The 15,382-nt window shown below is 36.8% G+C and overlaps 2 protein-coding genes across 2 annotated transcripts in view; one reads left to right on the top strand and one right to left on the bottom strand.

Moving 5' to 3' along the window:
* Positions 1 to 4,848: 4,848 nt before the first annotated feature.
* rpp21 (ribonuclease P 21 subunit) lies at positions 4,849 to 8,693 on the bottom strand. Its single transcript, XM_067398609.1, has 5 exons — positions 8,557 to 8,693; positions 8,379 to 8,479; positions 8,210 to 8,292; positions 7,944 to 8,078; positions 4,849 to 5,168 (listed from the first exon to the last, which is right to left on the bottom strand). The coding sequence occupies exons 1-5, from the start codon at positions 8,611 to 8,613 to the stop codon at positions 5,047 to 5,049; spliced, it is 498 nt and encodes a 165-aa protein (XP_067254710.1). The 5' UTR covers positions 8,614 to 8,693; the 3' UTR covers positions 4,849 to 5,046.
* Positions 8,694 to 9,148: 455 nt separating this feature from the next.
* Positions 9,149 to 15,382, top strand: part of gpc5b (glypican 5b) — a 51,176-nt gene continuing 44,942 nt past the window's right edge. Inside the window, exons 1-2 of the mRNA XM_067398611.1 lie at positions 9,149 to 9,568; positions 14,639 to 14,800. Coding sequence (XP_067254712.1) covers positions 9,400 to 9,568; positions 14,639 to 14,800 — 331 coding nt within the window. The 5' untranslated portion in view covers positions 9,149 to 9,399. The remainder of the gene's footprint in view (positions 9,569 to 14,638; positions 14,801 to 15,382) is intronic.

Here is a 15,382-nt window from a genome sequence, read left to right on the forward strand (position 1 = left end):
TCAGCTGTGTTGTGGATAATCTTTTTAGCTCTTTTCTTGTTCTTGTTCAATTTGTAGGAGTGCTGTGGATCCCAACCAGCCAACAAGCCGGCCAATATTTGCAGAGATGTTTTGTGAGGGCTGTTGGAAGGTTTGGCTCGGTTTTATCATTTATCAATAAATGTAAATTATTAAGGTGTTTATGGCCTACTGACACTCGGTACGCACAGAGTCTGTAACATTGGTACAATGTTGCCAAGTACAGAATATTTTTTGTTTAGGCCTTTATGAAAGTATTTATTCATTCTGCTGATGCAACTTGGGATGATGTGCAGAGCAGATATTACATCATGCAAAGAAAAATAATTTGCTTTGAAAAACTGGCCTCATTATGAATCATTATACATAACATTATACATACATGTTTAAATTAGTTTTATATATGTGTGTGTGTATGTGTAATCAAACCAAAAATTATTCAGACATTTTTTATATTTTTGATGAGGATAGCAAAATAAAGTAAACTGTGACATATTATACCCAAAAATTCTTCATACTGTGGACTTCCAGTCAAATTGTTAACAATTTGGAACCAAAAATTATTCAGACACTTCGACCTGACCATGTTTTGCTTAAGTGTTATCTGACATAATTAAAATATATATATATATATATTTTTTTTTTTTCTGACACAGTTTAACTCTGAGATCTTGTCATATTTTATTAAATTTTTTTAAACTATAGTGAATAAATTGTATTAATGAATGAAACATTCTATATATATATATATATATATATATATATATATATATATATATATATATATATATATATATATATATATATATGGGTCAAAGACATTTAGATGTCCACATCAATAGAAATTTGCAAATGTGATTTTATATACATAAAGCACATTAAATGCAGGTAAAACATATACTTTTAAGGTTTGAAATAGGTTTTCGGAGAATAAAATGTCAAAATGTGGGTTAAATAATGTTCCATTGTCATTCAGTATAACATTTTTATTTATGTAAAAATTTAAACAACGTATTTATTCTGACCTGTACGTATTAAAATATATAAAAGAATAAGTGAGCATTCTAAATTTTATTGCACTTTAAATCTCCTTGTCTCAGCCTCAGACATCACGCCCATGGGCCGTTGGCTGAACGTCTGATGCATATGGCACACAAATTTGGAAAGACTTCAGGAGTTTTGAAGTCGTCATCTGATTGGTTGAATTTTACAGGATGTCTGGGAGACGCGTGTGGCGTTCTGTAATGGTCTGCCTGGAAACAAAGATGGCGTGATGCCAAACCCCCATTATAACTGTGACAGTGAGCACTTATCAGCATCAACTAAATGCTGGATTTTCAAAAGTGTGTGAAGAATGTAAAGTTCTTGGCATAGACTTTTTAAAATACATCCAAGAGTTTTACATGCCAGTCTATTATTGTTGGGACATCAACGTTACATTTTCACGCCCCTAAACATGACAAGAAGCAAAACAAACTGTGGTTCGTGGTTGTATTACATGTCAGTCAGACTGCATCTGGGCAGTCCTTGGCCAATGAAAGCCACTATGGAGTCCAGACCTTCTGCCGTCAATCTGAAGGTCTGGCTTTGTGAGACTAATCATCTCCTAACAAGGCCTATTAAGGTCTGAGTAGATTAGATGTTAAGCAAACAATCAGTTCTCGTAATCTGGATGCAGGAGAAATGGGCATAAAGATCTGAGCAACAAGGTCCAAATGGTTATGGCAAGGTGAGTAGGTCAAATTTTGTGGCACAAAATTCTTAAGATAATCTAAGTGTACTCAACTGAACTATTTTGAGACACCATGAAATATGAACTTAAATGTGCTTTTAATATACTATCTCTGTATTTAAAAAAAAATATTTAGTTACCACTTGTAGCACACTATGGGTTCAAATGTACTATAAGTAGTATCTAAGGGTGTGTTCACACTTTTAGTTCGGTTCGTTTGGTCCGGACCAAAGAAGAAAAAAAAAACATTTAGTCCTGGTCCAATTAGCGTTCAGATTATTGCCTATTTTGAGACGGAACTTACCGAACATCCAAAACAATGCTGTGTGCTGAGGTAAATGCGCTCGTTGTGTGTGCGTAGCCTGCATGTGATGGTATTTTGGCCAGCTGGGAACTCGTGAAGAGCTTATAAAATGTGTAAAGTAGTAAAAACAGCGGCGGGAATCCATCCGTCACACACAAATTATCTACTGTGTGGAGACGCGCGTCTGAAACTCGCGACTATGACGAAAAAAGACTGACGCGTGAGGATTCTGTACTTTTTAGGGTCTCGTCTTCCTGTTTTTGGTTCGTTTACATGTCTTTGGTCCGTGTTGCGTTCATATATAATTCGAACCGCTCCAGAGTTCGTTTATTTTTAGTATATTAAGTACAAAATTAGTGCGTGAAAATAGAGCACTTTAAGTACATTATAGAAATGTACTTTTTTTTTTACCTGGGTAATTTACTGTTATTACTATAGTAAGTAGCCTACATGTAGTAACGTATAACTACGTCACCTTAAAATAAAGTGTTACCTAAAATTGTATTTATGGTACCAATCAAGAGTGCCTATAATGACCCGTCCCCCATCGAAAGCACATTCAAAGGGCACGCAAGCCTCAGAATCAGATCTTAACACATGCCACCTACCTAAACATAGTTGCAGACCAGGTACACCTCTTCATGACAATTGTGTTCCCTGGTGGAATTGGCCTCTTTCAGCAGGATAATGCACACTGCACACATTGTTCAGAAATGGTTTGAGGAACATGATGAAGAGTTCAAGGTGTTGCTCTGGCCTCCAAATTCTCCGCATCTCAATCCAATTGAGCATTTGTGGGATGTGCTGGACCAACAAGTTCAATCCACGGCTCCGCCTTGCAACCTACAGGACTTGAAGGATCTGCTGCTAACTTCTTGGTGCCAGATACCGCAGCACACCTTCAGGGGTCTAGTGGAGTCCATGCATCATTGGGTCAGAGCTTTTTTGGCAGCACACGGTGGACCAACAGCATATTGGGCAGGTGGTCATGATGTTTTGGCTCATCTGTGTATGTATATGTATGTATACATATTGTATTATTGTATCAGCCCTCTTCCAAATGGATTTATGTACAGTATAATCACAATACCAAAATGTTTCCTTCAGGTAAATGCAATACCTGTGGACTGATATTTTATGATCTAATATTCCTGTTTTTGTCCAATTCCCAATGCTGCCAAAAACAATATCAAGAAAAGGAGCTATTGGACATGCATAATATTTCTGAAAACACAGAAATGGTTTTGTTTTCCCTCAGATGGAACATAGCAGACTTAAAATGAGTCAGATAAATGTCATAGCACAGAGGAACCGCAAGCACGAGTCAGGTAATTTCATGCAGTGCATTTTCACAGCATATCAAAAATTCATGCGCCAAAAGTATATAATGGCAATATGCACCCTGCAGGTATCCTGGGATACCAGTAACATTACTGGTGTTTGCAGTGAATATAGTATAGCTAGAGTCACATATGTGCTTACATATCCAAGCGAGCTGCAGTATAAATGTTGTTTATTAATATTAGCGTAACAGTCATTCTAAATTTCCACTCGGTGGTCGATAAAGTGTCAACAAATCTGGTCTCGCTGGGTGAGCCACATTCAAAGGCGTTTATAAAATGACCAATATATGCAAGCATGGCTGCACCTCGATTGGATTTTTTATTAATATTCCGAAGCTGCTACAAACCATTAGTATCATGAAAATATATGCAGGTCACATTTCTACCCAAAATCCAAATCAGAAAACTTTTTTTTTTTTTTTTTAATCAGTGTGATGGACATGTGAGAATGTAGGCTACTGCATAGTAAAAATGACCCACTTCATCTAGATCTCTTTTCAACCTTCTTTTTTTTCACCTCTGATGCTCCTTGATATAGCGAGCCTTTGGACTTCTTCATTTAGCACAATTCCTCAACCACCCAATTTTAATTTCTAATGCACTCCCACTGACATTATGCGATGCAAATTGAATTAAATCCTGTCTTCCTATGCATCTCGTTCTGGCCTTCAGGGCAATTGATTCAGTTCTCTAATTCGAGGAAGTGGGAGGGGTTCTTTGGCTTAGATGAAGCCTCTTGGTGGTGCTTTTCGTGTTTGCCGTATTGACATCTCATAGATGCATATCCTCGGGACCGTGCTGTTGTAATGCATTTAGACAAGATCCATATCCCATCCAATTAACAACATCAGCACCAGCTGAATTGCACTCATATGTGTGTAAATGTCTTTATATCACTTATAAATTATCACCAGGGTGAAGGATATCATAAATATGCAGCATTGAGCATCCAAGATTGGAAGCGCAATACATGGAGAGGTCGTGCACACGAATCTGAATAATTCATGTACGTGTGCTGTGCAAAGAGAAGCTTTTTGTTTTCATCAGAAACTATCAAAACCTTTATGCCCAGCATGGGATATGTGTGCGACCCTGAGATCAAGAGACTCACACAGATCAAATGATTAGAAAAAACACCAGAGTCTTAGAAGTTGAGTGAAAAAAAGCAATCGAAACATTGTTCAAAATGCTTCTGAAAAGCATTAGTTACTGATAAGTTTGCGGAGTGTGTCTAAGTGAAATATCCAAATTATGGTTTGGATAAAGAGATAATTTAGCAACAGTAGATCAATGATTTTTTTCATGTAGTCATCTGAATTCCCACCAGGTTTCCATACCCTCAGGGTGATAAAAGCAAACGCTTCTTTAGAAGGAAGTCGTGCAGAGTTCAATGATATTTAAGCATGCAAAAAAAGTACAGAATAAGTCATTAGCAATGTAAATTAGCCTCTTACAGTACGAAAACTTTATTGCAATTCAAAACATCCAATGCAGAAGGAAAACAATATTGCACATTGTCAGGAAAATTAAAACTGCATTTTTAAATCAAAAGCCTGCAAAACTTAGATAAATAAAAAAATTATAATAAAAGAAAAATGTTCACTTTGTTGAACCAGCTAATGTATGTGTACGTTCTCATAAAGTGTGCGTCACGAAGGTTTAGTCAGATTTGTTTGAGCTGTAGACGAAGTCTTCGCTGTTGTGGATGCTGAATCGCCTGAAATGTCAGATTTATTCCTTTGGGTTGTGGACTTAGATGAAGGACCAGCATCTGTAGACATAAGAATAAAGATACTGTATATGGTGTGTTTTTGTGATATTAGAAGTAAGGTTGCTCTGATCAGAGCTTTTGGGGCCAATCACTGAAATAAATAATACTAAATTATAAATAGAAGGCTTCAAATAGACCAACTAGGATTATTTAGCTATTCTTAAAGGGTCTGGAACTCAAATTAAGATATTTCTTAGCTTTCTGACCTCTGATACAGTGTAGGAGTCTGACATGGAAGTTAAGAAATTGTTGAATAAAGTCTTTATTTTTGTTTGTTTTTTGTGTACAAAAAGTATTCTCATCGCTTCATAACATTAAGGTTGAACCATTGCAGTCACATGGACTATTTTAACGATGTCTTTACTACCTTTCTGGGCCTTGAAAGCGGGAGTAACGTTGCAGCCTATTGGAGGCCAGAAAGCTCATGGTTTTCATCAAATATATCTTGATTTGTGTTCCAAAGATGAATGAAGGTCTTACAGGTTTGGAGTGACATTAGGGTGAGGTACGTCAAACCTGAGAAAGCAGGGTAAGTCAAGCCTGTTTCTGAAAGAGAGGTAACTTATACGGAGTCAGTTACCATGGTAACTTATTCTGTGAACCTAACACTTCAGTAAACCCAGAGTTTCTTTTGGTCTACTCCCTCTTTTTAAAAATGCAAGTGATATTTAAATAGTTCTTTCATTGGTTCATGCTGCAAAAATGCTTTTCCTACAGAGTATTTTTTTTTGTCCTCTTTCAAGTACAAATATCTAAAAATTCTTAAATCAAGATGGATTTTCTATTTAAGAAAATGATATAAGATATTTAGTCATGATTCCTGGGGTGATCTAAATTAAGTGCATTTTACTTAAGTAAAATTATCAATATCTGCCAGTGTGGTAATAAAAATAATCTTAATGCAAACGGAAAACACGATTATTCGGTGTGTCTATTACTAAGTGCAAATTTACAGTAGCTCCGCCCACCAGTGTCACACAAGGTTAAAAACAATGCATGTGATTTATGGCTTCAGTGGTGTAGGCAGTAACGTGTTGGGTGAGGAGAACTAACTTGTGACGCGATTGACTGGGTTTGAATCCGCCTTATGCCGAGCTCACTCTTCTCCCTTTTCCCATCACATCAGAAAGGCATTTATTTTCAATAAAAATGAAGAAAATGTTCTAAAAGTGGAAGTAAAAATTGCCTAACGAGTTAATTTACAATACTGAGGTACAAATAGTAGCCTATGTATCTGCCAGTATAAAATATAAAATAATGAATTAAACTTGCATTGACTCAGAAGTATGCGGACGTGATTTTGTCATGTGCTGTTGCCATGGTGAATCGTAATATCGGAGCTCCATTGATGATGGCTTTTCATAGTCGTGGTGCACGTGCTTAACTCAGAGTCAACCTAGTCGATTGAACTAACTCAATTCAGCTGTTCTGAAACAGAAAATTCTGAGTTTCCCATTTCAGAGTAAGTCAACTCAAGAGTTCAAGTTTAACTCAGAGTTGATTGAACCTCCTTATTGAAACGGGCCCCAGGTAGAACTGCCAGACCGTTAATGTAGTGAAGCAATTTTAGCTGTGCACAGAAAAAAAAAAGTCTCGCGAGTTCTGCTGAACAGCTCTTCAGAGACCACCGATCAAACTATATAAACTATATATACGACTGCCATAGGATATGCCATACCCTTAAAGGGACAGTTCATCCAAAAATGAAAATTATCCCATGATTTACTCAAAAAAAAAAGTTGATTTGCGGCAGAAGAGTATCCTTTGACCTGACACACAACATAATGACGAACGCGAAGGCACAGAGGATAGAGCAAGACAAATCACCGGTCACGGATTATAAGTCTAAAACGATCATTTTTAAAGAGAAATTTCAGAGGATCTCGATATAAGAGAAGAGGAGATTAAATTTGTTGCACAGCCCTATTTGTTTGAACCATGAGAGGCTTCTAAGCTTACAATACTCCATCCTGCGTCATACGTCGCGTAATATCATTCGGCTCAAGTCAGCTTGTGCATTCTGCGTATGTTCGTCCGCCGGAAGTTTTAAATATGGATGTTTTCCTTACAAAAACGCACCCCTTTGCTTCAGAAGGCCTTTATTAACCCCCTGGAGTCGTATGGATTAATTTTTTTTTTATAGATGGATGCATTATTTTTGACTTCAAAATGCGGCCCCCATTCACAACCATTATAAACCCTGGAGAACTAAGGATATTTATTAAATATATCTCTGATTGTGTTCATCTGAAAGAAGATAGTCATATACACCAAGGATGGCTTGAGGGAGAGTAAATCATGGATGAACTTTGGATCATTTTTGGATGAACTATCCCTTTAACTTGATAGATTAGCCATGCTAGCTTAGCTTTCACTGCTACAAACAGGAATTTGTTTTGTTTGTAGCATTTGTTGTTCTTTTTTTCAGTTAGCTCACTGGTTAGCCAATTATCTGCTTTGAAAGGATACTTGAAAATGTCATTTTTCACACAAATGTGCTCTTTTTTTGCTAAGCAACAAATAAATTGAGGATGTTTAAAGGTGGAAAATCTTTGTTTTAAATATTTTTCCTCAACTTCTAATGTAATCACATGAAAAAAAAGTAAAGATGGCAGCTTACATGGTACACACTTCAATCACTCTTGAGTGAGCCAGCCAAGAACAGAAATGCTAATGGATACCTTTCTCCAAGTATGTTGGACCTTCTTGGAAATCAAACTTTTAGATGAAACTGAAGACAAAAGCAGTTTAAAGACAGTCGACGAGCATCTTTACCTTGTGATGTCTGGTTTTCTAGTTGAGCCTCTGGTTGATCCACCCACAGTTTATATTTTGGGTTGTTTGGGAACCGTTTGGTCAGTCCACAACTTAAACATCGTACAACAGTCTTACGTTGTCGCCTTGGTCCTCCTTTAATATGAAGATGTAATGTACATTGTTATCTTTGATAGATAGATAGATAGATAGATAGATAGATAGATAGATAGATAGATAGATAGATAGATAGATAGATAGATAGATAGATAGATAGATAGACTTACGTTTTTGGCGTACAGTGGATGTGACACCTGGTACTAGTAAAGTACAGCATTTCTTGCAAATGGTTCTCTTCACTGATGGATCTCTGTAAGGAAAAAACATAATACTTTATTTGAAGCTCCATCACTGATGTTAATTCAAAATCCACATTAATGAGGAGAAACTACTCACTGTCTGAGCACCAGTCGTTTGGAGATGGTCTTCTGAGTGAAGCAGTAAAATCTTGCTAGTTCAGTATTCTCTGGATTTTGAGCCAAAACGCAGTGAGCAGCCTGGGATTCATCATGAGAAAACACCATGAGAAAATTCGGAGATTAAATAAATAGATCTGAAATACGATCTCACTAACCTGATAGAGGAAGTTCAGGCGTTGATATGCTTCTTTATCTTTTATATTCCCAGCCATGTTTCTCTATAGACGTTTGACTGTCACTCCAAAGTGTGAACTTGTAACTGCATAATATGACAGCATGCTTGTTTATTTCCTTCTGCAACTCAGTTGCGGGTAAAATCACTATATTTGCTTTATATTGCCATCTAGTGGAAAAGCGGTGTAATGGCGTCTGCTTCATGTAATATAATGTGTAAAACGACCATATTGCGCCTCATAGCGACATATTAACGATATAACGCTTATTCCAGACAAGAAGGGAGTTGGAGTTTGTAGCTGTATGGTTAGAGCCGCGTATTTGAAATTATAGCAGTTTGCAAATATGATATATCTTGTGTGACATTTGGATCTAAATTACAGTTGGACTTTAACACACTGCAAAGTTTTCGAATGTAGCCTACAGTCTATCTATCTATCTATCTATCTATCTATCTATCTATCTATCTATCTATCTATCTATCTATCTATCTATCTATCTATCTATCTATCCGTCTGTGCCAAAGGGAGGGAGTGTTGGGCGCACAAAACTGGCAGTCAGAAGTCTCTTTCTCCACATTGGACACACACACACACACACACACACACTGGGCCCTTCCTCACATGTCTCCAGTCCAGTCTGTCAAATCACGCAGCATGTGAAGCCCCTGCGAACCACCAGCTTGGAAAACGTTCCCTCTGGATACTTCATTAAGCGGCTTTAAATGTTAATCTCTTCCGGATAATATTTTGACTTCTTTTGGGCTTTTTTCCCCTTTTCTCACACATTGGCTCAGAGGGCTTTCTGTGGACTGAGATGGTGCAATGCTCCGCAGGACAGCACCGCGTGTATGTTGGTTGTGGATCCTGCTCTCCAGTGTGTTAGTGTGGAGAGTTCACAGCGCCAGTGCACAGAGCTGTCATGAGGTTAGAACCGCTTTCCAGCTGCGCCAAGTCGGTTCATTAAGATGGGTTCCGGAGACCGCAGCAACAGGTTCGTTTATATAGCTAGTATTCTGTAGTGTTACTGTGGGAAGCGGTATCTAATAGCCTATAATATAATAAACATAAAACATTGATATTCTACACATTATTGCCAGCGGTATTAGCTATTTGTTATTTTGTTCACTTAGTACCAGGAAGAAGAAAAAAACAGCCCGCTGAACTCGACAATAGCTGGGCATTTTGTCGTAATGTTACCTGCCATCAAACGGCCAATTTCAAAATTTTAACCGTCAAGCAATTACGAAACGCAAAAACAATACCTGGAAAGGTAATGCACAACAATAACAAAACACTAAAAGTAAACCTATGCTAATTAATAAAATATTAAATACCCTATACATTTATAACATTTAAAACACATGTAAGCTTGCCCAAAACTGACCTTTTTTTAATAAAATGTACGTGACTTCTAAACTTTCTGTTAAAATAGCCTATATTTTCTTTCTAATTTTCTTTTAGACACTGTGAATGATCGTTTTTACTTTTTTGATCATTTATTTGCCTTTTCCACTAAAAGTGTATTCATATTTTTGAGGTCATCATAATAATTATTTGAAAAATATTGTTTAAATGAGTTAGACAATTGTGAAGGCCTAATTAATTAAACAAAAAATAAAAACTTACATTTTAGTATGTTTAACTACAGGCTACATTGTACCATGTCAGCTGTAATGTAAAGTGTGACCAAAAAAAGTCATCTAACAAATAAGTCATTTTGATGATGGAGCATAAATCAGAAATGTCAGTGGTGCTGACAAAATTAACACGAGTGTAGGATAGGCTGTCAAATGTTTTTCATGTTGCACATTTCTTGTTAAATCAAAAACGCATTCCTGAATAGAAGTCATCTCAAAAATGTTTGGGTGTTCCTATGAAATTGTGAGCTGGGCATATTCAGTTTGTCTCAAGTACTTGTTTATGGAAAGGATACATTAGAAAAGTATGACCATTACAAAACAAAGTTTTATTCTTAGTACATTTGGAGGCATTGCTCCATGTGTATTGAGAGCAGAGGAGGTGAGAGAGGTCAGCAGAATGCCGGTGATCACAGTCAGCTGTTCTAATGCGTGGCTTATGGGGTCCCATTGGTGTAAAATTGGTCACATAGGATAGGGCCGGCTGACTGACAGAGCAGATATCGTCTGTCTTGATCACATGTGCTCTCTTTTACATGCTCCTTCTTGCTGTATAACCATACTGTATATTATTTCTGTCCCATGGGATTATTTTAATGAAAACATTCTTAGAAACTTTATTGTAGTTTTAAAGAATTAATCATAGTAGCTGTATTTTTTATGTGATGATATTTTCTTAATTTTTAACTACTGAAAGGTCACCTTTTCCAGAACTTGTAAAAATCTGGATGAACTCATATTGATTTTCTGTAGTAAAGCTATAACAACTAATCAAATGAGGGAAATTGTTGTCTGTTCTTTTCTTAATAACTTAAATCATATTGTTTTTGGTATTTACAGTATGTGTACAATTTATATAAAATATATCACACACAATATAAAAAATCCACACCAAATCCACTTGACGGTTAATGATCACAAGTTGTCGTAATGGTACCTTTTATTAAATAGCAAAATTTAAGATAAATTTGAACTGTAGATCAATTTACAAAATGCAAAACAATACCTGAAAGTCAAAAATAGAAATTGAGAAAGGTAAAAAATAGAAAATAGAAAAGGTAAAAAAAAAAAAAACTATGCATTGTGGAAGAAATTTTAATTAAACATAACTAAAACTTCTTTCCTTACAGGGATAACATTTATGTATAATACAATTTTTATATGGTTTTATACTGTGGCACTTGGTGCTTGAGACAAAAGAGAAGTAAAACTAGGCAGGTGTCCAGTTTCGTTATGAATGACTAAGCTCATGATTGAGGTATCCAGATTTGCTCCTACCTAATAACAAAGAATTATACTTATGTAGAACCTATCAAGTTGGAGGAAAATTATTTAATGAATCATCACCTTTACCATGTTTCTTTCTTATAAAAACTGTTGTACACTCTTGACGGGGAATTTCTCTGAAATTGGTCTGAGATCCTAAAGCATATTAAAGGCATTGTCTGGAGTCTTGTCTGATTACTGCTGCGCAGCAGGTTAGTGGAACACTAAAGATCTTAAAGGGATTGTTCACCCAAAAATAAAGATTATCCATGATTTACTCTCCCTCAACCTATATTAGGTGTATATGACTATCTTCTTTCAGACGAACACAAAATCTGAGATATATTTGAAAATATCCTTAGTCCTCCAAGGTTTATAATGGTTGTGAATGGCAGCCCAAATTTTGAAGTATTTTGAAATACACCCATCCATAAAAAAATTAATCCAGATGACTCCAGGGGCTTAATAAAGCCCTTCTGATGCGAATCGATGCGTTTTTGTAAGACAAATATCCTTATTTAAAACTTTATAAAGTAAAATAACAAGCTTCCAGTGCGACAGCCATACGCATCCAAAAAGCATTAACTTCTGCGACGTTGTACACAATGCCATGACGTTGTACACTACGTCATTGTGTACTATGTCGCGGAAGTTAACGCTTTTTGGACATACATCCAAAAAGTAAATCATTAGGGGTGTGACGAGACAGGTATCTCACGAGACGAGACAAGATTTTTACACACTATTTTTAAGAAATCCTCAATGGTGAAATCATGACTAGAAACAATATTCTGCAGTTGTATTTGAAATGTTTTAACTAATCATCTTGTAATGAATGTCATTTCAGTTTTACTTTCTGAGTGAATTATCATATGCAGTAAAAGACAACAATACTCAAGCACTGTAAAAGGCTTTTCCACAAACTCAACTGACTTTCTTCTCTTCTGTATGATTTCAGTCTCTTCAGACCTTACTGTACATGATTTATGAGCTTCTACAACTTTTGACCTCCTAACTGAACTCCTTTCCACAAACTGATCATAGAAATAAAAACAGTATAAATAAAAATGGTAACACTTTACAATGAGGTCTCATTTATTAACATTAATGTATTAACCAACATCAACTAACAATGAGCAATATATTTGCTACAGTATTTATTAATCTTTGTTTATGTTAGTTAATAAAAATAGTCATTCATTGTTAGTTCATAGTTTACAGTGCATTAACTAATGTTAACAAATGAAACCTTATTGTTTGTGCTTAATAAGATTAAGAGAAAATTGTTATTCGTTTTCATGGTAACACTTTACAATAGGTGCAACCATAATCACACTCTCTCAATATTCAAAGAACAAATAAGACCAAATTTTTCTTTGATACAGAGCTGAGAGATGGTTACAACTACACTGCCCAGCCTAAAATAGCTTTCATATTGAGAGATATCTGTATTCATCAGGGAGCCGCTTTCAAAATGCGGGGTACTGAGATCGCGTTTGAATCATAGACTGTAAAAAATATGAATGCGCGTTTGAATGCGCGCTCCTGTTTACTTTCACTTTCAGCGATCGCGCGTAACTCTGTAAATATGGAGCTGCGGCGTCCGTTATCCAACTGAATTAAATGTTTTTTATTTAAATACAAAGCAAAACGACAGTGGTCAGTGGAGGCGTAATGTAAACTTACCGGTGGCATATTCTTTCCTAATCATCCTAACCACTCTGTCATGGCAACATCACGAGACTACTTTTCGCCTCGACGAGAAATCTCGTCACAGTTTAGTCTCGCGAGATCTCGTGACACGAGATCTCGTCACACCCCTATAAATCATAGGAAAATTTTCATTTTTGGGTGAACTATCCCTTTAAAGGTGCCATCGAACGTTTTTTTTTTTTTTTTTTTTTTTTTACAAGATGTAATATAAGTCTAGGTGTCCCCTGAATGTGTCTGTGAAGTTTCAGCTCAAAATACCCCATAGATTTTTTTTTAATTAATTTTTTTAACTGCCTATTTTGGGGCATCATTAACTATGCACCGATTCAGGGGCTGCTGGCCCTTTAAGTCGTGTGCTCCCTGCCCATCGAGCTCACGACTCTATAATACAGTGCATTTACAAAGTTCACACAGCTAATATAACCCTCAAATGGATCTTTACAAGATGTTCGTCATGTATGCTGCATGTATGCGTCGGATCATGTGAGTATTGTATTTATTTGGATGTTTAATTTTGATTCTGAACGAGTTTGATAGTACGCCGTGGCTAAAGCTAACATTACACACTGTTGGAGAGATTTATAAAGAATGAAGTTGTGTTTATGAATTATACAGACTCCAAGTGTTTAAAAATGAAAATAGCGACGGCTCTTGTCTCTGTGAATACAGTAAGAAACGATGGTAACTTTAACCACATTTAACAGTACATTAGCAACATGTTAATGAAACATTTAGAAAGATAATTTACAAATATCACTAAAACTATCATGATATCATGGATCATGTCAGTTATTATTGCTCCATCTGCCATTTTTCGCTGTTGTTATTGCTTGCTTACCTAGTCTGATGATTCGGCTGTGCACAGATCCAGACGTTAAATGCTGTCGTAATGTTGGGAACATGGGCTGGCATATGCAAATATTGGGGGCGTACATATTAATGATCCTGACTGTTACGTAACAGTCGGTGTTATGTGGAGATTCGCCTGTTCTTCGGAGGTCTTTTAAACAAATGAGATTTATATAAGAAGGAGGAAACAATGGAGTTTGAAACTCAGTGTATGTCTTTTCCATGTACTGAACTCTGCCGAGGTAAATTCATTTTTTAATTCTAGGGCACCTTTAATCCCAAGTGAAAGTGTTAATAGGGGATGAGACGTCCTCCGACTTGAAGAAAGTTGTCGTCAGTAGAAGCGCTAGAGGATAAATTCTAACTCAGGCAAGCTGTCGACAGTAGATGCGCTAGAGTTCATAAGTGTCGATTGGGAGATGCTACACTTAGTTTAACTTAAGTCAGGTATGTAGGGGAATTTCTACCACAGCATAAATACTATCATCTGAACTTTATTTAGTGATTTAGTTTGGAGAGCTTTCATTTTTTTTTCAAGTTTTCAAGTAGTGAAAATGGCCCTTACTGAATCACATTCTTTGATTAATCCTCCACAGATGCAGATCTTCTCATCTGCAAACACCAGGGTCCCACATGTTGCACCCGCAAGATGGAGGAGAGCTACTACGCCGCAGCCCAGAGAGACACACTCCACAACATTCTCTCCTATAGCTTCGAACTCAAATATCTCATCCTGGGCCATGCTTCTACCTTCCAGGGTATGTATCGATATAGACCAGTGTACGAAGTACGCCGGTACGCACTGGTACACAGTAACAGCTCTTCTATATTTTAATTTGTAGTGTACCCTCACTTTTTTGTACCGGCACATCTCACACTGTCCACCCCTCCCCCGGAAGAAACGCAAATTCAACTGAGGGTGAGACTCCCCCCACTCTCGGAACGGCACTTCGAGCACTGATATAGTGTGACACTTTTTTGTCAAATAAATACTATGGCCATGTGCTTTTTGCATTTACAGCAGGAGCAAGAGGTCATGGGATCAAGTCCCTGCCACAGCAGGTGGCTCACACGTTCACTACATGCTGTTGCTTTGTACGCATGTATGGGAGACACTGCAAGGTGGTGTTCAACATCTCATGAGTCGTATACTGTGAATTTCCAAGGTTACTATGAGATTTGCTTTTTGTCCGCTGTTTTTCACGCTCACAGAATGATCCTTTATCTGCCCGAGGTCTCCTGTGAAGCGGTACATGTGTTTCTTAGAGGTTGACTGGTACTTTAGGACAAGGCCTTTCAGAATCAGTGTTTGAATAAAACGTACAAAAAGAACCAATCAG

Source organism: Chanodichthys erythropterus, chromosome 10 (assembly GCF_024489055.1).
Source record: "Chanodichthys erythropterus isolate Z2021 chromosome 10, ASM2448905v1, whole genome shotgun sequence".
Taxonomy (NCBI): Eukaryota; Metazoa; Chordata; class Actinopteri; order Cypriniformes; family Xenocyprididae; genus Chanodichthys; species Chanodichthys erythropterus.

Excerpts from the sequence above, each read along its gene's own strand:
- rpp21 (XM_067398609.1), bottom strand. The coding sequence starts at position 8,613 with ATGGCTGGGAATATAAAAGATAAAGAAGCATATCAACGCCTGAACTTC. Across the intron at positions 8,480-8,556 it reads GCCTGAACTTCCTCTATCAG|GCTGCTCACTGCGTTTTGGC; the intron begins GTTAGTGAGATC and ends GATGAATCCCAG. Across the intron at positions 5,169-7,943 it reads AGAAAACCAGACATCACAAG|ATGCTGGTCCTTCATCTAAG; the intron begins GTAAAGATGCTC and ends TTATGTCTACAG.